Source organism: Salvelinus fontinalis, unplaced genomic scaffold (assembly GCF_029448725.1).
Source record: "Salvelinus fontinalis isolate EN_2023a unplaced genomic scaffold, ASM2944872v1 scaffold_0228, whole genome shotgun sequence".
Lineage (NCBI taxonomy): Eukaryota > Metazoa > Chordata > Actinopteri > Salmoniformes > Salmonidae > Salvelinus > Salvelinus fontinalis.
The window spans coordinates 24,974-47,888 of NW_026600437.1; the positions used below are offsets into that span (position 1 = coordinate 24,974).

Sequence of the window (22,915 nt, forward strand, 5' to 3'; positions counted from 1 at the left end):
CATCCAGTCAGTTAGTTAGTCATCCAGTTAGTCATCCAGTCATCCAGTTAGTCATCCAGCTAGTCATCCAGTCAGTTATTTAGTCATCCAGTCAGTTATTTAGTCATCCAGTCAGTTAGTTAGTCATCCAGTTAGTCATCCAGTCATCCGGTTAGTCATCCAGCTAGTCATCCAGTCATCCGGTTAGTCATCCAGCTAGTCATCCAGTCATCCAGTTAGTCATCCAGCTAGTCATCCAGTCAGTTATTTAGTCATCCAGTCAGTTAGTTAGTCATCCAGCTAGTCATCCAGTCAGTTAGTTAGTCATCCAGCTAGTCATCCAGTCAGTTAGTTAGTCATCCAGCTAGTCATCCAGTCAGTTAGTTAGTCATCCAGTTAGTCATCCAGTCAGTTAGTTAGTCATCCAGTTAGTCATCCAGTCATCCGGTTAGTCATCCAGTCATCCGGTTAGTCATCCAGCTAGTCATCCAGTCAGTTAGTTAGTCATCCAGTTAGTTAGTTAGTCATCCAGTTAGTCATCCAGTCAGTTAGTTAGTCATGCAGTTAGTCATCCAGTCAGTTAGTTAGTCATCCAGTTAGTTAGTCAGTCATCCAGTTAGTTAGTTAGTCATCCAGTTAGTTAGTTAGTCATCCAGTTAGTCATCCAGTCAGTTAGTTAGTCATCCAGTTAGTCATCCAGTCAGTTAGTTAGTCATCCAGTCAGTTAGTTAGTCATCCAGTCAGTTAGTTAGTAATCTAGTTAGTTAGTTAGTCATCCAGTCAATTAGTTAGTCATCCAGTCAGTTAGTTAGTCATCCAGTCAGTTAGTTGGTCATCCAGTTAGTTAGTCAGTCATCCAGTTAGTTAGTTAGTCATCCAGTTAGTTAGTTAGTCATCCAGTTAGTCATCCAGTCAGTTAGTTAGTCATCCAGTTAGTCATCAAGTCAGTTAGTTAGTCATCCAGTCATCCAGCTAGTTATCCAGTCAGTTAGTTAGTCATCCAGTTAGTCATCCAGTCAGTTAGTTAGTCATCCAGTTAGTCATCCAGTCAGTTAGTTAGTCATCCAGTCAGTTAGTTAGTCATCCAGTCATCCAGTTAGTCATCCAGTCAGTTAGTTAGTCATCCAGTTAGTCATCCAGTCAGTTAGTTAGTCATCCCGTTAGTCATTTAGTCATCCGGTTAGTCATCCAGTTAGTCATTCAGTCAGTTAGTTAGTCATCCAGCTAGTCATCCAGTCAGTTAGTTACTCATCCAGCTAGTCATCCAGTCAGTTAGTTAGTCATCCAGTTAGTCATCCAGTCATCCAGTTAGTCATCCAGCTAGTCATCCAGTTAGTTATTTAGTCATCCAGTCAGTTATTTAGTCATCCAGTCAGTTATTTAGTCATCCAGTCAGTTATTTAGTCATCCAGTCAGTTAGTTAGTCATCCAGCTAGTCATTTAGTCAGTTAGTCAGTCATCCAGTTAGTCATCCAGTTAGTCATCCAGTCATCCGGTTAGTCATCCAGTTAGTCATTCAGTCAGTTAGTTAGTCATCCAGTTAGTTAGTCAGTCATCCAGTTAGTTAGTCATCCCGTTAGTTAGTTAGTCATCCAGTTAGTCATCCAGTCAGTTAGTTAGTCATCCAGTTAGTCATCCAGTCAGTTAGTTAGTCATCCAGTCATCCAGCTAGTCATCCAGTCAGTTATTTAGTCATCCAGTTAGTCATCCAGTCAGTTAGTTAGTCATCCAGCTAGTCATCCAGTCATCCAGTTAGTCATCCAGTCAGTTATTTAGTCATCCAGCTAGTCATCCAGTTAGTCATCCAGCTAGTCATCCAGTCAGTTATTTAGTCATCCAGTCAGTTATTTAGTCATCCAGTCAGTTATTTAGTCATCCAGTCAGTTAGTTAGTCATCCAGTCAGTTAGTTAGTCATCCAGCTAGTCATCCAGTCATCCGGTTAGTCATCCAGCTAGTCATCCAGTCAGTTATTTAGTCATCCAGTCAGTTATTTAGTCATCCAGTCAGTTAGTTAGTCATCCAGCTAGTCATCCAGTCATCCGGTTAGTCATCCAGCTAGTCATCCAGTTATCCGGTTAGTCATCCAGCTAGTCATCCAGTCATCCAGTTAGTCATCCAGCTAGTCATCCAGTCATCCAGTTAGTCATCCAGCTAGTCATCCAGTCAGTTATTTAGTCATCCAGCTAGTCATCCAGTTATCCGGTTAGTCATCCAGCTAGTCATCCAGTCATCCAGTTAGTCATCCAGCTAGTCATCCAGTCAGTTATTTAGTCATCCAGTCAGTTATTTAGTCATCCAGTTAGTCATCCAGTCAGTTAGTTAGTCATCCAGTTAGTCATCCAGTTAGTCATCCAGTTAGTCATCCAGTCAGTTAGTTAGTCATCCAGTTAGTCATCCAGTCAGTTAGTTAGTCATCCAGCTAGTCATCCAGTCATCCAGTTAGTCATCCAGTCAGTTATTTAGTCATCCAGCTAGTCATCCAGTTAGTCATCCAGCTAGTCATCCAGTCAGTTATTTAGTCATCCAGTCAGTTATTTAGTCATCCAGTCAGTTATTTAGTCATCCAGTCAGTTATTTAGTCATCCAGTCAGTTAGTTAGTCATCCAGCTAGTCATCCAGTCATCCGGTTAGTCATCCAGCTAGTCATCCAGTCAGTTATTTAGTCATCCAGCTAGTCATCCAGTTATCCGGTTAGTCATCCAGCTAGTCATCCAGTCATCCAGTTAGTCATCCAGCTAGTCATCCAGTCAGTTATTTAGTCATCCAGTCAGTTATTTAGTCATCCAGTTAGTCATCCAGTCAGTTAGTTAGTCATCCAGTTAGTCATCCAGTTAGTCATCCAGTTAGTCATCCAGTCAGTTATTTAGTCATCCAGCTAGTCATCCGGTCAGTTATTTAGTCATCCAGTCAGTTATTTAGTCATCCAGTCAGTTATTTAGTCATCCAGTTAGTCATCCAGTCAGTTAGTTAGTCATCCAGTCATCCAGTTAGTCATCCAGTCAGTTAGTTAGTCATCCAGTTAGTCATCCAGTCAGTTAGTTAGTCATCCAGCTAGTCATCCAGTCAGTTAGTTAGTCATCCAGTTAGTCATCCAGTCAGTTAGTTAGTCATCCAGCTAGTCATCCAGTCAGTTAGTTAGTCATCCAGTTAGTCATCCAGTCATCCAGTTAGTCATCCAGCTAGTCATCCAGTCAGTTATTTAGTCATCCAGTTAGTTATTTAGTCATCCAGCTAGTCATCCAGTCAGTTAGTTAGTCATCCAGTTAGTCATCCAGTCATCCAGTTAGTTATTTAGTCATCCAGTCAGTTATTTAGTCATCCAGTTAGTCATCCAGTCAGTTATTTAGTCATCCAGTTAGTCATCCAGTCAGTTAGTCAGTCATCCAGTTAGTCATCCAGTCAACCAGTCAGTTAGTTAGTCATCCAGCTAGTCATCCAGTTAGTCATCCAGTCAGTTATTTAGTCATCCAGTTAGTCATCCAGTCTGTTAGTCAGTCATCCAGTTAGTCATCCAGTTAATCATCCAGCTAGTCATCCAGTCAGTTATTTAGTCATCCAGTCAGTTATTTAGTCATCCAGTCAGTTATTTAGTCATCCAGTCAGTTATTTAGTCATCCAGTCAGTTATTTAGTCATCCAGTTAGTCATCCAGTCAGTTAGTCAGTCATCCAGTTAGTCATCCAGTCAGTTAGTTAGTCATCCAGTCAGTTATTTAGTCATCCAGTCAGTTATTTAGTCATCCAGTTAGTCATCCAGTCAGTTAGTCAGTAATCCAGTTAGTCATCCAGTCAGTTATTTAGTCATCCAGTCAGTTATTTAGTCATCCAGTTAGTCATCCAGTCAGTTATTTAGTCATCCAGTTAGTCATCCAGTCAGTTAGTCAGTCATCCAGTTAGTCATCCAGTCAGTTATTTAGTCATCCAGTCAGTTATTTAGTCATCCAGTTAGTCATCCAGTCAGTTAGTCAGTCATCCAGTTAGTCATCCAGTCAGTTAGTTAGTCATCCAGTCAGTTATTTAGTCATCCAGTCAGTTTTTTAGTCATCCAGTCAGTTATTTAGTCATCCAGTCAGTTATTTAGTCATCCAGTTAGTCATCCAGTCAGTTAGTCAGTCATCCAGTCAGTTAGTCATCCAGTCAGTTAGTTAGTCATCCAGTCAGTTATTTAGTCATCCAGTCAGTTATTTAGTCATCCAGTCAGTTATTTAGTCATCCAGTCAGTTAGTTAGTAATCCCGTTAGTCATTTAGTCAGTTAGTCAGTCATCCAGTTAGTCATCCAGTCAGTTAGTTAGTCATCCAGTCAGTTAGTTAGTCATCCCGTTAGTCATTTAGTCAGTTAGTCAGTCATCCAGTTAGTCATCCAGTCAGTTAGTTAGTCATCCAGTTAGTCATCCAGTCAGTTAGTTAGTCATCCAGTCAGTTATTTAGTCATCCAGTCAGTTAGTTAGTCATCCAGTTAGTCATCCAGTCAGTTAGTCAGTCATCCAGCTAGTCATCCAGTCAGTCAGTCAGTCATCCAGTTAGTCATCCAGTCAGTTAGTCAGTCATCCAGTTAGTCATTTAGTCAGATAGTTAGTCATCCAGTCAGTTAGTCAGTCATCCAGTCAGTCAGTCAGTCATCCAGTTAGTCATCCAGTCAGTTAGTCAGTCATCCAGTTAGTCATTTAGTCAGTTAGTTAGTCATCCAGTCAGTTATTTAGTCATCCAGTTAGTCATCCAGTCAGTTATTTAGTCATCCAGTCAGTTATTTAGTCATCCAGTCAGTTAGTCAGTCATCCAGTTAGTCATTTAGTCAGTTAGTTAGTCATCCAGTTAGTCATCCAGTCAGTTAGTTAGTCATCCAGTTAGTTATCCAGTCAGTCAGTCAGTCATCCAGTCAGTCATCCAGTCAGTCATCCAGTCAGTCAGACAGTCAGTCAGTCAGTCATCCAGTCAGTCAGACAGTCAGTCAGTCCACACAGAACAGAGCAAGGAAGAAAGGAGAGTATGTATAGGGGGTGTTTGTATTTACATGAATGTAGTCATCTGATATTTTAACATTTTAACCCAGACAACTATCCTCTATCCATGTTGCAGGGATGCTCATTGTCATGGTGTTCATTGTTCCTACGCCTGAACATAGGAGCAGCAGTATTTTTTATTCATTCCAAGGTTTGGTTATAACCTGTTTGTAAACATCATTATGTAGTTATTAATCAATACATATGTATAAATGCATGTATAGGGCCTTTGAGTGACCTGTTTACGAAATCAATTTTCTACAAAATACCTGATTAGAAAATATATTTGCTACAAAATACACAAATGAATGACAATTAATTATTTACAAACAGGTTGTTCATAGGTAATGAGCTATTAAATAATGCTTTATAAGCACTTTATTAACCCCCCGTTTAAATAAAGCTTCACCCTATCTATATATAAATGGTATTTTGGCCTGATGGGTGCATGTCATGTTATCTGGTTACAGTAAAGCCTGTGATCGCATTCGTCTTGCTTTTGACTCAGGCTCTGCTCCTCTCCCTCTCTCTCTCCCTTCCCACTCCCACTTTCCCTTCATCTCTCTCCCTCTCCCCCCTCCTCCCTTCTCTCCTCTCCTCCGTGTCCCACTCTCTCTTCCCTTCCCTCTCCTCCCCTGTCCTCCATTTCCATGGTTCCCATCACCCTCCTCGCCACGTTTCTCTCAGTTTTAAAGCATAATTAGATTTCATGCTCAACCAGCTAAATAGATATTCCTTTTCGTGTTCCCAGGCCTGTCCACACTAATCTGCTGGCATAATGTGAAGGCCGCTCCACCCGCACTCTCTGCACTCACCGAGGCGATGGGTCATTAAGAGCTAAAGAAGCTGTCTGTGTCAGTGCAGAGGAACTAGAACATAATGGTGTTTGTCGACCGTGTATTCAGAGACTGAGTTGAATGACTAGGAGGATCCACTGACTCAGTGGGTTGGAGTGTGGAGCAGCCAACACCATGGTTGTGGGTTCATTTCCCGCATGGGTTTCTTATTCTGCATAAATATTTGAACTTTCAACTGTCAGAGGTAAAAAGAGTGTACTTATGACCATATTAACGGTATTATATTTTAGAAAGGTGTTTGAAGCCAACCCGGGTTGTATGTCTGTGTATGACTCCGCTCCCCATGAGAGAGCTGGTGTTAGCAGGTATATTTCAGGAGGAATGCCCACGGCCCATCTGCGTAAGCAGCTAAAGGCTATATCTGTTACCCAGCTACTCAGACACTAGGGCACACGGTCTGGGCCCACAGCAAACTCTGCTGCACTCTCTCTCTTTGATCTCTCTCTCTTTCTGATCTCTCCCTCTCTGCTCTCTCTCTTGTTCTCTCTTTCTCTCTCTCGCTGCTCTCACTCCCCTCCTCTCTCTCTCCCTCTCTCTCTGTCTCTCTGCTCTATCTTTGTCTCTCGCTCTGCTCTCACTGTCCTCTCTACCTCTCTCTCTCTCTCTCACAGGCTATATTTAGGTGATCTCTCTAGCCTCTAGGGTAGGGGGTGAGTGTCCTGACTCTGACTCAGACCTGGGGGTTGTACTGGTCTGGGATATCTCTGTACCGCGCTAACTCGTTCCCCCCATACCCCATAAATCTCCCCCACGTTCCACCACTGAAGGCTTGGGGATCCACACTTTATTTTCCTGTTTGTTGTTTTAGTGTCTCATCCACCCCCTCCTCCGGTGAAGGCCTCTGGGAAGAATGAAAGACTACTTTGCCTGACCTGATGTGTGTGTACACTGGGAAGACTGGAAGTAGAAGTAATCACCCAGCATTATGCTAAAGCTAAACTAACCTAGGCTACGTCGTCCCCTGCCACCTGTGGCACATGGTACCTCCCAGACTGTTCCATTGTGTTCCGAGACGTTGCCCGGGAGACGTTGGGAATGGGAATGGTTAACAGCTGTTTGGACCGATGCCCTGTCCACCACAGGAACCCCGGCTGTACGTAACGCTGTACAGTATTCTTGAATCCCGGAGCAGGGAATGAGATCTGGGATTAGACTACAACACCATGTCTATCTGTTGAGACAGAGAAGGCCGTTTAAGACATCCTTGTCTAAAGGATCACTAAACTATCCTCAGCGACTTGCTTTGAATTTAAACCCAGCTGAAGAAACTTAGATACACTATTTCAATATATTGAGCTAAAAACCTTCTTAGTCTTGAGTCTGACTTGAATGCCAACTAGACCAAAACCACCAGCTCTATAAAGTTTTGACCAATCTGCTCTAAACTTGCAGAATTTTGACCAAATCTTAAAGTGAAAATTCACAATTTATTGATCATTTCTTTACCTTGGAATAGTCTGACTGCAATGTGCGATGAGTCTTTGATTCATTGGCTATATTCACCACTTGCTAACACATCCTATAATACCCCAAAACAACGGAGGCTCAGTCATCAGTGCTTCATGTCCGTTAGTCTGCCAGTTCACACATTAATCCCAGACTTTATAAAGTCAATAATAAATAAATAACAGAGGGATTTGGACACGATGGGGCTTGTGGTCTGTAATGGAGTTGTGTGGACACAAGTGGCGTTTACAACACTGGTTGGGTCAGAGTGGACTCATCAGAGACACACCTCAACTCTGAACAACCTCAGCAAAGAGGCACTTAGCCTCATTGTGTGGGTGGTAGACTGATGTTAATTGGACATTTTGGCTGGAGGGTTAATCTTCTATTTTTAACATGTCACATTAAAGTGGGTATGGTGTATTTTGTGAGGCAGAGGGGATGGGTGGGTTGGGTAAGGCTGGTGTGGTCTGCTACAGTGCTGGGTTGATCCAGTGGAGTGGGAACCCCGGTGCAGGCATTTGGACAGTCAGATGTTTCTCAGCTGTCCGGAACCAAAAGGTTCTCCGAAGTGACATGAGGTCATAGACTAGCACCCACTCCAAGCTGCATTTCGATGGTAACCTGGAATTTCACAACACCCCCGGGTGTATTTTTACTGTGTCTGTTGGAACACACTACAGTACATACTAGACGCTCTTCTTGAATTGTTTATCATTTCATTAAATATACACTATTCTCATGTATGTGGGTGTGTGTGTGTGTGTGGGTGGAAGTGTTTAACCAGAAGTCCCCTCAAGAATAGTAAATAAACAAAAAAATTACCAACTGGGGACATTTTGTTAGTCCCCACAAGGTCAAATATTATTTTTTGGGGGTTAAGGTTAGAATTAGTGTTAGGGTTAGAACTAGGGTTTGTTTTAGGTTTAGGAGCTAGTGTTAGGTTTAGGTTTTAGGGTTAGGGTAAGGTTGATGGTTAGGGGTAATGGAAAATAGGATTTTGAATGGGACTGAATTGTGTGCCCCACAGGGTTAGTTATACAAGTAAGTAAGTAAGTAAGTCTGTCTGTCTGTCTGTCTGTCTGTCTGTCTGTCTGTCTGTCTGTCTGCGTGCGTCTGTCTGCGTGCGTCTGTCTGCGTGCGTCTGTCTGCGTGCGTCTGTCTGCGTGCGTCTGTCTGCGTGCGTCTGTCTGTCTGTCTGTCTGTCTGTCTGTCTGCGTGCGTCTGTCTGCGTGCGTCTGTCTGCGTGCGTCTGTCTGCGTGCGTCTGTCTGTCTGTCTGTCTGTCTGTCTGTCTGCGTGCGTGCGTCTGTCTGTCTGTCTGTCTGTCTGTCTGTCTGTCTGCGTGTGTGTGTCAGGCATCCTTGTATAGTGAGATATATTAAAGCTATTTGTAAGTGTATGATCGTCATTTGGTGATGTCATGGAGATTCTACTGTAGGGGAAATGAGCATGCCTGGACAACAGTGGACAGTCTCTCCTCTCCTCATATACTCTCTGTTGTTATTTATACCATAAGTACCCATTGGAGTGCAACAAGCACGGTTGCCATGGGTTCCCACATAACCAGCCGCCTCAGATCTAAGCAGGGGTTCCGTGTTCCGGTACTCTGACTTCTTAACAGGAAAATGATGGTGGGAGAATAATGAAAGAGAGAAGAACATCAATAACCTCTCGCTGCCCAGGATAATGAGGACGGAAGACAGCTAGCTACAAAGCCTACAATTACTGTGTGATTGACCTCGATAAATAAAGAGGATATTATCCTTTAACTGCCTGTTTTGCCTCTCAGGGAGGGAGGGAGGGGAGGGGAGGGGAGAGAGTGATAGAGAGCAAACGAGATGATTAAAGTGAAACAGACTGAAGGAGAGAGAGGAGGTTAGAGGTAAAATGAGAAAAGGAGGGAGAGGGAGGGAAAGCAAGGGGAACAAAGGAGAGATAAAGAGTGATAGAAAAACAAGGAGAGATGAAGCAACAGAGAAAAGAGAGAGAGCAAGGTAAACAGTGAGAAAAAAAGATACCAAAGAGAGAGAGAGACTGTTTGTCTTAACCATTGTTCTGTCAGGTTGGTTATTAAAGCCTACTGCTCCACAGTACCAGCTTTTATTAGGTATCTGATGGCTAAATTATAGCCTCTCTCTCGCACTCTCCCGCCTCCTCACGCCTATGTCACTGGTATATCCCTCTAAGAGTAGATTAGAAGGAAAAATCACCACTAATAAGGGGTTGAGGACAGAGACTAACTCAGTGTATGAGACCGATAAATAACTAATGTTATGTTAAAAAACACCCCCGTTCCAGTCTGCATCTGTCTGTCAGGCAGTTGCTTCCTGCTGCCGTGCTTCTTCTCCCTGACAGTTTGACAGTATTTAGAGATCAAGTGTGGCTCCGCTGACAAAGTGTGAGTGTCAAAACAGCCCTGTGTTAACAGCAGAGAGTGGAATGAAGAGGAGAGGAGAGACTCAGAAAGTAGTGTATTTAGTCTAACTGACTGCCGCGCAGTAGCATAAGCTTAGGTAATGTTGAACTTTGGTTGCTAGCTCTCGTTGGGACCGTTAAGTCGCTGTGTATGTCCTCGTGTCTCATCTCCTCCTTTCATTGAAAATTACTGGTCGCTGGTAGTTAGGTCACTGATTATCTCAGTTACATGTGAGAGGTAACTGCTAATCCTAGGTTTGTGTCCTGTCCAGAAACACATCCTACCCCCTAGATCGGATTATGTGAAAAGATTGGATAGGTGTGAGCTATATGGCAAAATCTACACCTAACCTATCAGGGATAAGATTAAACATACCTATCCAAATCTTTCAGATCTACATTAAATACTGAGGGGATAGGGCTAAGGGTTGTTTCAGGATGGGGCCTTGACCTCTTTGTCGGTCTGTTTCTACTCTATGATAGTGCTCAGGAATGATGGGGCTTTTGACTTTGCAATCGATGGAGCTCTCTGCTGGCTAGTGGTGTTTACATGGTGTCAGGTTCTGCAGTGATACAAACAGAAGTAACAAAAGTAAACAAATAAAAAAACAGTACAGCTATGGAGTCCAAACATTACATTTGACATTTTAGGCTTGACTGAATGCTGACGCTGTTGGAAGCCCACTTCAGTGTTTTTGTAATAAGAAAATTGCTGACATTGTGGCTGTGTGGTTACTCTGGGTCATTGTAACTGTTATAGGCTACCTGTGTACTAATTGAGAGCTGTTGCCTTGGCAATGAGGAGAAGTGTGATGATCACTAATGAAAGGTTGAAATGAGAGGTGAGATTCCGTGAGATGTCTTACCGTCTTTAGATCCAAACCCTAAATTATACGTCTATCTTGACATAGAAATGAAACAGTATCTGACGACAATGACACAACACTTCTGAACAGAAAGTCTCCTTGAACAGTAGTCATCACTTTCTGCTGTTTAAATGGGTTCTGTAGAAGCGAGACTTGGCTCTTTCACACTTGTCTGGAAATCTGTTCTCTCCTTGTCTGCAGCGATTGGAGAAGACTTTACAGGTGGAAACCATGTGGTGGAAGCTCATCATCAGGCTGGATTTAACCTGGTCAGTTCATTCAGATCAGAGCAATGAAGCAGAGGAAGGAAGAGCATATGGAAAAAAGACAGACAAAGTGTTAATGGATAGGCCTATGTGGAGGGCATACGGTGGCTGGGGAGAATACGTTTTAGAAAAGAGAGAGGGTTGGAAAAAAATACTTTATTGGTATAGGTGAAGGAAGTCATTTTTAGTTCAGAGGAATCCTTCAAGGGAGACTTTCTAGAGATTTCAGGGATCTTTTTGTGAGAAAGATTGACCCAGTGGTGGAAAACTCCCATCTTATATGGCTGCTTGCCAGCTCTTTCTGAACCCAGCGATGTGTGCTAGTTAGCTTAATGTACAATGCCTTTAAAACCAAAAAAAATTGAACGAAACTTTTCTAATCAAAACATATTTACAGTAGCCTAGCATGCTTAGCATGAAGCTAACACACTCTATTAGGCACCCACAAAATGCCTCATAAGTTCATTTATAAGGCCTTATGATACATTAGTGCATTGTAACACTAATTGAAGTGTGTATCAGAATACGATTATACCGTGACAGTTTGGATGGCCTTCATTCTTTTTTCATTTATTTATTTTTAGATGGGCCCTATAGTAAAGACACGTCATTTAACAGTAATAAATGTTTCACCTTTTACCTTTGGAATGAACAATACCAGTCATGATGTTTTCATCTCATTGTCAAACAAATCACTTGAAAAAGTAGGCTACCTGCGCATGTTGGTCCACTCCACAATAACTCCAGCATCCACTGGCGCCATTGATCAATGGAAAGAGACATCTGTTACAAAACATCAACAAGTGTGAAGACATTTGGAGATTGTCATCGGGTCTACACTCTTATAGCCTCAATTCATTGATGCATCTTGCTGACAAAAAGGACCTTTTTGTCAGCCAGGTAGGAAGAAAAGTTGAGACACCTGAAAAGTTGTTGAAATATGGGACTGTCAAGTGCAGCCAGATGGGGAAAAAATGTTTAAGCCATGACACAGAGTTGGGAGTGTTTGTTTCTTTTGGAATATGCTTTTATTTTTTTATTTACCACTGTAGGAGTACACATTGAATTTGAAACATATACACTCTTAGAAAAAAGGGTTCTAAAAGGGTTTTTCGACTGCCCCCATAGGAGAACCCTTTTTGGTTCAAGGTATAACCCTTTTGGGTTCCATGTAGAACCCTCGGGGACAGCCGAAGAACCCTTAAAGGTTCTAGATAGCACTTTTCTTTCTAAGAGTGTAGGAGAAAGGTTCAATTACCTTCTGGTGTGTATTCTAAATGGTTATCTGGATATTGGAACGTAGCCATTGCTTCAGTTAGTAGCTACATAAAGCCGGATGAAACGGCTGCATCATTTTGAAAAAGAAGCTGGGTGAAATGGAGAGGAGAGAACAGAAATGGCCTCAGTAGTCTAAAGTAACCCGAGGGCTAATCCAGCCAGAGGTCAGACAATGATGCTCTCACTCTGAGTCAGACAAGCTATTCTGGGCTTCCCACTCTTCTGTAACGGGCTCTGGGATTGGACGCTCTGCTCTGTGTTGTGCGTGGTTATTGGTTAAACACGTTATTCTTGGGCAACATGTTCACTATGGCCCTTGAGCAAGGCACTTAACTCTAATTGGCCCCAGGGGTGCTGTACTACTATGGCTGACCCTGTAAAACAACACATTTCACTGCATCTACGTGATTATAATGATATATACTGTATACAGTATATATATATTTGTTTTATTGTTCGTTACTCTTAGTGCTGTACTGTAACATATGGTGTTGTTTCCAAGTCTTTGAGAGAGGTGACCTGATTGGGGATAGTACTGTTAAATACTGTGTTTCTAGGGCACTTGGGGTCAGATCCTACTCTAACGTTCAGGGAACAGTCAGGGAACAGTCAGGGAACAGTCAGGGAACAGTCAGGGAACACTCGGGGAACAGTCAGCGATCACTCAGGGAACAGTCAGGGAACAGTCAGCGATCACTCAGGGAACAGTCAGGGAACAGTCAGCGATCACTCAGGGAACAGTCAGGGAACAGTCAGGGAACAGTCGGGGAACACTCGGGGAACAGTCAGCGATCACTCAGGGAACAGTCAGGGAACAGTCAGCGATCACTCAGGGAACAGTCAGGGAACACTCGGGGAACAGTCAGCGATCACTCAGGGAACAGTCAGGGAACACTCGGGGAACAGTCAGCGATCACTCAGGGAACAGTCAGGGAACACTCGGGGAACAGTCGGGGAACACTCGGGGAACAGTCAGCGATCACTCAGGGAACAGTCAGGGAACACTCGGGGAACACTCGGGGAACAGTCAGGGAACAGTCGGGGAACAGTCGGGGAACAGTCGGGGAACACTCGGGGAACAGTCAGGGAACACTCGGGGAACAGTCGGGGAACACTCGGGGAACAGTCGGGGAACACTCGGGGAACAGTCAGCGATCACTCAGGGAACAGTCAGGGAACAGTCAGGGAACACTCGGGGAACAGTCGGGGAACACTCGGGGAACAGTCAGCGATCACTCAGGGAACAGTCAGGGAACAGTCAGGGAACACTCGGGGAACACTCGGGGAACAGTCAGGGAACAGTCAGGGAACAGTCAGGGAACACTCGGGGAACAGTCGGGGAACACTCGGGGAACAGTCGGGGAACACTCGGGGAACAGTCAGCGATCACTCAGGGAACAGTCAGGGAACACTCGGGGAACAGTCGGGGAACAGTCAGGGAACACTCGGGGATCGCTCAGGGAACGCTCGGGGAACACTCGGGGAACACTCGGGGAACACTCGGGGAACAGTCAGGGAACACTCGGGGATCGCTCGGGGAACGCTCGGGGAACGCTCGGGGAACACTCGGGGAACACTCGGGGAAACATTTGTCCTAATTTATGCCTCATCACACCCCCGATATAGCACTTCAGTTGATGAGTTACTGTACATAATACAGACCCTTTCAACTCCACACACACGCGCGCGCACACTCGCTCACGCGCACACATACACACACAGATTAGGCTAAGAGGGGCACCTTACCCCTTCACCTTTGAACCCCATTATGTCCTCTGAAGGCCCCTGTGCTCTGGTTTCAATCGTTTCCAATACACACAGGTGACAGCTGGTCTGGGGAGGCGTCTTCTGTTACAGAGAGAGAAATATTTGTCTAATCACCAGCTACTGTACAAGGTTAATAGGTTAAATATATGAGAGGCTAATTCTGTGAGGCTAAGATGCAATTGAAAGATTGAATCAAAAGATGAACCAAAATATCCTCATTGACAGTAGTGGGGAACTCTCCAATGAATTCTCTGAACAATTTAAATATCTTTGTCTAATCACCTGTATGTGGTGGGGTGTATTTGGATGGCTTACTGATTTTGTGAAAATAAATGAAAACACTGAAGTTATCATATGTCTTTGACAAAATAACCGAATGCAATACTGCACGAAGCAGGACAACACGTCTTAACTGATTCAATAGTGATCATTTGTCCTGTCCGCATCTATTCCCATGTAGTCATATAAAAAAATCACCACCTCTCCGTTTGGAATTCACAGACACGCATTTAAATTGAAATGTCTCGGCAAGAAACCTTGTGGGAGGTCCATGTCATTTCTTTTAAAGTGGAGGCTCTCTCTCTGCATATCAGATTATTTATTCATCCAAAATAATAACCAGTCCTCTCTCTCCTCGGGTGCACCTCCAGCAGTGTACCCGTGTTGATCTGCGCTCTGCTCACTCCACAGAGCAAAACAAACCTAAACATTGCAATGTGTAAGAGGAGGATGGCAAGAAAGAGAAAATGAAAAACTGCCGCCGTTTTCCAAATGTGCACAGTCTGTTGTGTAAGTGGGGGATGTTAAGAACACAAGCAGCAAGACAGCGAGAGAAAAGGCTCTAGGGGGTTATGGGTCTCTCTCTTTACACTTGGCTGAGTTTCACAAGGCTCCACTCAGTCCCAGCCCCGGAGTGTGCAACTGGCTGTATTGCTTGGCTCTCTCTCTCTCTCTCTCTCTCTCTGGCTCACCAGCCATTTTGGGTTTTCCCGCCTCAAAGCCCACACCCCCTTCCTCCGTTTCCCCTTCGCTAGGGAGAGTGAGAGATGAGAGGGGGAGGGGGTAGGGCGACGTTATCTCATTTTTCCATGACCCGCTCCAAGTTTCCATCCTCTCAGGGGGCTTTGTTGAGCTCTTTAAGTGTTGAAACCTCTTTTTTAGATATTACTTCATGGTTTGTCTTTGAGAGAAAAGCATTGCTTTTCCTTCTTTGTGGTAACATTGCACTTTTTACATTATGTGTTGAGGTAGAGCTCGTCTTTTTAACCTGTCTAGGATCAGCGTGGCGCTAGCGGCACTCCCCCCCCCCCCCCACTGAAAAACCAGTGCCGCGAAATTCAAAAAAAATATTTTTTTAAAATATTTAACTTTCACACATTAAAGTCCAATACAGCTAATGAAAGACACAGATCTTATGAATCCAGTCAACATTTCCGATTTTTAAAATGTTTTACAGGGAAGACACAATATGTAAAGATGTACATCTATTACCTAAAAAACACATTAGCATATTCCACCATCTTTTATTTGTCCACCAACACCAGTAGCCATCACCAATTCGGCTAAACTAAGATATTTATAGCCCCTAACCAACAAAAAAACTCATTAGATGACAGTCTGATAACATATTTATGGTATGGGATAGGTTTTGTTAGAAAAAAGTGCATATTTCAGGTATATGGCATAGTTTACAATTGCACCCACCATCACAAATGGACTAGAATAATTACAATGAGCAACGTGTTTACCTAACTACTAATCATCAAACATTTCGTAAAAATACACAGCATACACGAATCGAAAGACACAGATCCTGTGAATACAGACAATATTTCAGATTTTCTAAGTGTCTTACAGCGAAAACACAATAAATCGTTATATTAGCTTAGCACATAGCAATTAGCAGCCCAGCATTGATTCTAGCCAAAGTGAGCGATAAAAGTCAACATCGCCAAAAGATATTAATTTTTTCACTAACCTTCTCAGAATTCTTCCGATGACACTCCTGTAACATCACATTACAACATGCATATACAGTTTGATCGAAAATGTTTATATTTAGCCACCAAAATCATGGTTAGACAATGTGAAATGTAGACAAGCTGGTAAAGAAAACGTCCTTGCGCCACTTAGACAGTGATCTACTCTTATACATAAATACTCATAAACGTGACTAAAAAATATAGGGTGGACAGGGATTGATAGACAATTTAATTCTTAATACAATTGCGTTATTACATTTTTTAATTTATCCTTACTTTTCAATACAGTTTGCGCCAAGCGAAGCTACGTCAAAAAACATGGCATCCTAAGCCACTAAAATGTTTCGACAGAAACACGATTTATCATAATAAAAATGTCCTACCTTGAGCTGTTCTTCCATCAGTATCTTGGGCAAAGGATCCTTTCTTGGGAGAAATCGTCTTTTGGTGGAAAGCTGTCCTCTTGCCATGTGGAAATGTCAACTACGTTCGGGATGAACTGAAAAGCGTGACCAACTTTTCACATCGTTGCAAAAATAAATGTCCCAAAATCGCACTAAACGGATATAAATTGCTATAAAACGCTTTAAATTAACTACTTTGTGATGTTTGTAACTCCTATAACGAGTGAAAAGATGACCGGAGAAATATAACAGGCTAAACTAACGCTTGGAACAGGAGAGGGTCGGTGTCTTCCACGCGCGTTACGCAGCAAGAAAAGACTTGCTAGCTAAAGGTTTTTTTCATTTGTAGGGCCTGTGAACGAGCAATCGAGCCCGTTGGAATCGTCATCACGTAAAGGCATCCAGGGGAAGACGTAAGAAGTGTCCGTATAGTCATAGCAACGACAGTGCCCGTTTAAATGACTTCAGAAAAGTGGCCAACGTTTCTCAAATCTGACTCCATGTCAGGGAAATTGCTGTAGAATGGGCTCTGTTCCACTTAGAGACAAAATTTCAACTCCTATAGAAACTATAGACTGTTTTCTATCCAATAATAATAATAATATGCATATTGTACGATCAAGGATTTTGTGGGAAGCCGTTTAAAAAATTAGCCACATTAGCATAAATAGTCTAAACAGCGCCCCCATCCCCAACAGGTTAAACAATACAAGAACCCTCATTCTTGACTTTAGATGAAGCAAGCTTTTTCGCAATGCTTTTATCACAGTTGTTAGTTCACTGTGTACCAATAGTAATGTGGTGTCATTTTTGAGCCAACACTCTGACCTCTGGGTCCTCCATAGCTGCCAGAGGCTACAGGACAGTTACATTATCTTTACTCAGAAACGGTGGCCCCTCCATGGGACAAGGTTTATTGTTGCTCCCCTCTCCTCATTACCGGCTGCCTCTCCTGATTCAAACGAGTTATGGGGCTGAACACACACACACACACACACACACACACACACACACACACACACACACACACACACACACACACACACACACACACACACACACACACACACAACAAATTGGCTATAGGCTGTACCGTCTGTCTGTAGTTATTATACAGTATTGGATACTGTAAGAACTAATCATCGTTTAATCGCGAAGCAGAGTTGGCTTTTGGCCAGATTTACTAAGCTCTTCCACCTGTTGTTGGTTACCTGAGGGAATACGGCATAAAAACTGGAACATAAGGTCACTATTCAGAGAAGGATTCAAAATAGTCAGCCCATATGTTCAGTCTGTAGAGCCTCATCATAGAGAATATGAAGTCTATTCATTATTTTATAAATGCTGCGTTCTACGTGAGCTGTTTCTCTCTGCATTTCCTGTCCAAATGCTCTTCTAAGTGCAGCGGCAACACATTTAAATTTTAACAGAGGACCTCGTTGCCGAGGGCACCTGTTGCATCTGCCTAGCCTGTTGGATAGGACCAAGGGACACATTTCCAGAGCGCACCCTGTTGCACATAGCAGACAAAAGCTGACTCTACAGGCTAGGACCTTACTGTGACCCCTAGAAGCTATTCCTGCTGTGAGCTAAGAGCTATGAGCAGCGGTGTGTCAGTGGTACTGGCTCAGTGGTGCTGGCTCAGTGGTGCTGGCTCAGTGGTGCTGGCTCAGCGGTGCTGGCTTCGTGGTGCTGGCTCAGTGGTGCTGGCTCAGTGGTGCTGGCTCAACGGTGCTGGCTCAACGGTGCTGGCTCAGTGGTGCTGGCTCAGTGGTGCTGGCTCAGTGGTGCTGGCTCAGTGGTGCTGGCTCAGTGGTGCTGGCTCCGTGGTGCTGGCTCCGTGGTGCTGGCTCAACGGTGATGGCTCAGTGGTGCTGGCTCAGTGGTGCTGGCTCCGTGGTGCTGGCTCAGTGGTGCTGGCTCAGTGGTGCTGGCTCCGTGGTGCTGGCTCCGTGGTGCTGGCTCAACGGTGATGGCTCAGTGGTGCTGGCTCAGTGGTGCTGACTCCGTGGTGCTGGCTCAGTGGTGCTGGCTCAGTGGTGCTGGCTCAGCGGTGCTGGCTCAGTGGTGCTGGCTCAGTGGTGCTGGCTCAGTGGTGCTGGCTCAATGGTGCTGGCTCCGTGGTGATGGCTCAGTGGTGCTGGCTCAGCGGTACTGGCTCAGCGGTGCTGGCTCAGTGGTGCTGGCTCAGTGGTGCTGGCTCAGTGGTGCTGGCTCAATGGTGCTGGCTCCGTGGTGCTGGCTCCGTGGTGCTGGCTCAATGGTGCTGGCTCAGTGGTGCTGCTCAGTGGTGCTGGCTCAGTGGTGCTGGCTCAGTGGTGCTGGCTCAGTGGTGCTGGCTCCGTGGTGCTGGCTCAGTGGTGCTGGCTCAGTGGTGATGGCTCAGTGGTGCTGGCTCAATGGTGCTGGCTCAGTGGTGCTGGCTCAGTGGTGCTGGCTCAGTGGTTCTGGCTCCGTGGTTCTGGCTCCGTGGTGCTGGCTCAATGGTGCTGGCTCAGTGGTGCTGGCTCAGCGGTGCTGGCTCAGTGGTGCTGGCTCCGTGGTGCTGGCTCCGTGGTGCTGGCTCAGTGGTGCTGGCTCAGCGGTGCTGGCTCAACGGTGATGGCTCAGTGGTGCTGGCTCAGTGGTGCTGGCTCCGTGGTGCTGGCTCAGTGGTGCTGGCTCAGCGGTGCTGGCTCAGTGGTGCTGGCTCAGTGGTGCTGGCTCCGTGGTGCTGGCTCCGTGGTGCTGGCTCCGTGGTGCTGGCTCCGTGGTGATGGCTCAGTGGTGCTGGCTCAGCGGTGCTGGCTCAGTGGTGCTGGCTCAGTGGTGCTGGCTCAGTGGTGCTGGCTCAACGGTGCTGGCTCAAGGGTATGTCATGCACTGATATCTTCATGGAGGGGTTAGGATGAAAGGTGTGTGAGCGTATGTGTGTGAGCATGTGTGTGAGCGTGAATGAGTGCGTAGCCGTGTGTGTGTGTGTGATCAGAAATGTGCTGATAGTACTCCAGTCTTGCCTCCAAGCCACCCCAGACAGCTGCTTCTCTGAGCCATATATACAGTACCAGTCATAAGTCTGGACACAGCTACTCATTCCAGGGTTTTTCTTTATTTTTACTATTTTCTACATTGTGGAATAATAGTGAAGACATCAAAACTATTAAATAACAACTTGTCACAACACATCTGATTGGCTTTAAATTTAAAAAAGGTAAGAAATTCCACAAATTAACTTTTAACAAGGCCTACCTGTTAATTGACATGCGTTCCAGGTGACTACCTCATGAAGCTGGTTGAGAGAATGCCAAGCGTGTGCAAAGCTGTCATCAAGGCAAAGGGTGGCTACTTTGAAGAATATCACTTATAAAATATATTTTCATTTGTTTTACACTTTTTTGGTTACTACATGATTCCATATGCGTTATTTCATTGTTTTGATGTCTTCACTGTTATTATACAATGTAGAAAATAGTAAAAATAAAGAAAACCCCTTGAATGAGTAGGTGTGTCCAAACATTTGACTGGTTCTGTACGTTTTACAGCACGAGCCCTAGTCACATTGCAGTGTGGGTTATTAGATAGGATAACATAACACGTATCCAAAGTCAAGGGCTAATGCACTTCTGTATAGTGGAATGGGTTAAAACACACCTGGGAGAAAATGGTTAATTTCCCTTATGACCCCCAGTCAGGCATTTTTAATGGTTATTGACAAGGATTTTTAACAGGTTTGTGTGTGTTGGGAGAGGGGGGGCAAGGTGTGTGCCTGCCTGCATGTTTTTATTCACGTGTGTGTGTGTGTGTGTGTGTGTGTGTGTGTGTGTGTGTGTGTGTGTGTGTGTGTGTGTGTGTGTGTGTGTGTGTGTGTGTGTGTGTGTGTGTGTGTGTGTGCGTGCGTGTGTGTGTGCGCGGGTGCATGCTTGTGTGTGTGTGTGTGTGCGGGTGCATGCTTGTGTGTGTGTGTGTTTGTGTGTATTTCTCCCTAGAAGATGAGCCTGTACCACGTCTCACTTGTCAAGTAATAAGATTCATCTAGGTGTTTGACACTTGATGAGTTCATGGATATGGATTCATACTTCCTCCCCTAACTATGTTGAGGGTTCATGTACTGCTACGGGTGTCCTTCAAATCAGGGATGAGTCCCAAATGGCACCCTATTCTCTATATATTGCACTAGGTTTGACCAGGGCCCATAAGGCTCCCATAGGGCTCTGGTCTAAAGTAGTGCACTATGTAGGGAATAGGGTGCCATTTTGGACACACCCATGTCTCCTCTGGGTCTGCATTTAGGTGTTTTATTTAGACACACCGCTACCCGCTGTTTGGAATGTGCACACTCAACCACTGTGTTTACCTGTGGATGGACCATTCACCCACTTCTAGACTATTCCCTACTGCTAGTGGAATGAATGAACCAATGCAGTCCACAATCCCCACGTCAACCATGAGCAGATTTCATCGCTATTGTATGTGACCAGATTTCGTGTTCAATAGGGCACGCTGTATCAAAACGTTTTCAACAGAGGACAAAAATGTGTTCAAAATGGCAGCAATGCTGGTTATTCAATGTGTATCAATCCATTTGTTTATAACACATTTTGGTCTTATGGTTACATATGGACCTCTTCTCTTCAGAACAATGAAGGAACCACTCACTCTCACTGTGAACTTCATACACTTTCAGTGTTTACTTCATCCATACTGTATACACCGTTGAGCCAGTTAACTATTGTTCCGTTTCTGTATAGGGTACAGACAGTTTATTGAGAAAGTTAACTATTGTTTTGTTTCTGTATAGGGTACAGACAGTTTATTGAACCAGTTAACTATTGTTTTGTTTCTGTATAGGGTACAGACAGTTTATTGAACCAGTTAACTATTGTTTTGTTTCTGTATAGGGTACAGACAGTTTATTGAACCAGTTAACTATTGTTTTGTTTCTGTATAGGGTACAGACAGTTTATTGAACCAGTTAACTATTGTTTTGTTTCTGTATAGGGTACAGACAGTTTATTGAGAAAGTTAACTATTGTTTTGTTTCTGTATAGGGTACAGACAGTTTATTGAGAAAGTTAACTATTGTTTTGTTTCTGTATAGGGTACAGACAGTTTATTGAGCCAGTTAACTATTGTTCTGTTTCTGTATAGGGTACAGACAGTTTATTGAACCAGTTAACTATTGTTTTGTTTCTGTATAGGGTACAGACAGTTTATTGAACCAGTTAACTATTGTTTTGTTTCTGTATAGGGTACAGACAGTTTATTGAACCAGTTAACTATTGTTTTGTTTCTGTATAGGGTACAGACAGTTTATTGAACCAGTTAACTATTGTTTTGTTTCTGTATAGGGTACAGACAGTTTATTGAACCAGTTAACTATTGTTCCGTTTCTGTATAGGGTACAGACAGTTTATTGAACCAGTTAACTATTGTTTTGTTTCTGTATAGGGTACAGACAGTTTATTGAACCAGTTAACTATTGTTTTGTTTCTGTATAGGGTACAGACAGTTTATTGAACCAGTTAACTATTGTTTTGTTTCTGTATAGGGTACAGACAGTTTATTGAACCAGTTAACTATTGTTTTGTTTCTGTATAGGGTACAGACAGTTTATTGAACCAGTTAACTATTGTTTTGTTTCTGTATAGGGTACAGACAGTTTATTGAACCAGTTAACTATTGTTTTGTTTCTGTATAGGGTACAGACCGTTTATTGAACCAGTTAACTATTGTTTTGTTTCTGTATAGGGTACAGACAGTTTATTGAACCAGTTAACTATTGTTTTGTTTCTGTATAGGGTACAGACAGTTTATTGAGCCAGTTAACTATTGTTCTGTTTCTGTATAGGGTACAGATAGTTTATTGAACCAGTTAACTATTGTTTTGTTTCTGTATAGGGTACAGACAGTTTATTGAACCAGTTAACTATTGTTTTGTTTCTGTATAGGGTACAGACAGTTTATTGAACCAGTTAACTATTGTTTTGTTTCTGTATAGGGTACAGACAGTTTATTGAACCAGTTAACTATTGTTTTGTTTCTGTATAGGGTACAGACAGTTTATTGAGCCAGTTAACTATTGTTTTGTTTCTGTATAGGGTACAGACAGTTTATTGAACCAGTTAACTATTGTTTTGTTTCTGTATAGGGTACAGACAGTTTATTGAGAAAGTTAACTATTGTTTTGTTTCTGTATAGGGTATTTGGTGCCAATTCAATATGATCCTGATAACAGCAGTTCAGCGATATCGATGTGATTGGATAAGTAACACAATTTGAGCATCGGATTGGATGAGTTACAGGAAGTAAATTCATTTGAATGATTTTAATCGGGGCTTTCACTGTTTCCTCAGGATAAAGGAATGGGTGGAGCAGATGCAGCAGGAGCTGGTCACACTGACGGACACAGCCAGCAGAGTGCAGAACCTCACACAGGTGGAACACACAGGAACACCTTGTAAACATAGGCACACAGATGTGCACAAACGTGTATATACCACACCACCACACTCCTCTCAAACGCACAGGATGCCTGCAACCCCATAGTCACACATCCACAACTCTGGATTTCTGTCCCATCATTCAACAATCAATATACACACGTGCACACACCCATACACGCACACACACATACAGGCACACACACGTGCACACACACATTCACGCACATACTC

General features: G+C 43.6%; 1 protein-coding gene across 1 annotated transcript in view; it reads left to right on the plus strand.

Moving 5' to 3' along the window:
• LOC129844773 (voltage-dependent calcium channel subunit alpha-2/delta-1-like) overlaps positions 1-22,915 on the plus strand; it is a 127,500-nt gene that overhangs the window by 14,209 nt on the left and 90,376 nt on the right. Inside the window, exon 2 of the mRNA XM_055912878.1 lies at positions 22,595-22,676. Within this exon, the coding sequence (XP_055768853.1) occupies positions 22,595-22,676 (82 nt within the window). The remainder of the gene's footprint in view (positions 1-22,594; positions 22,677-22,915) is intronic.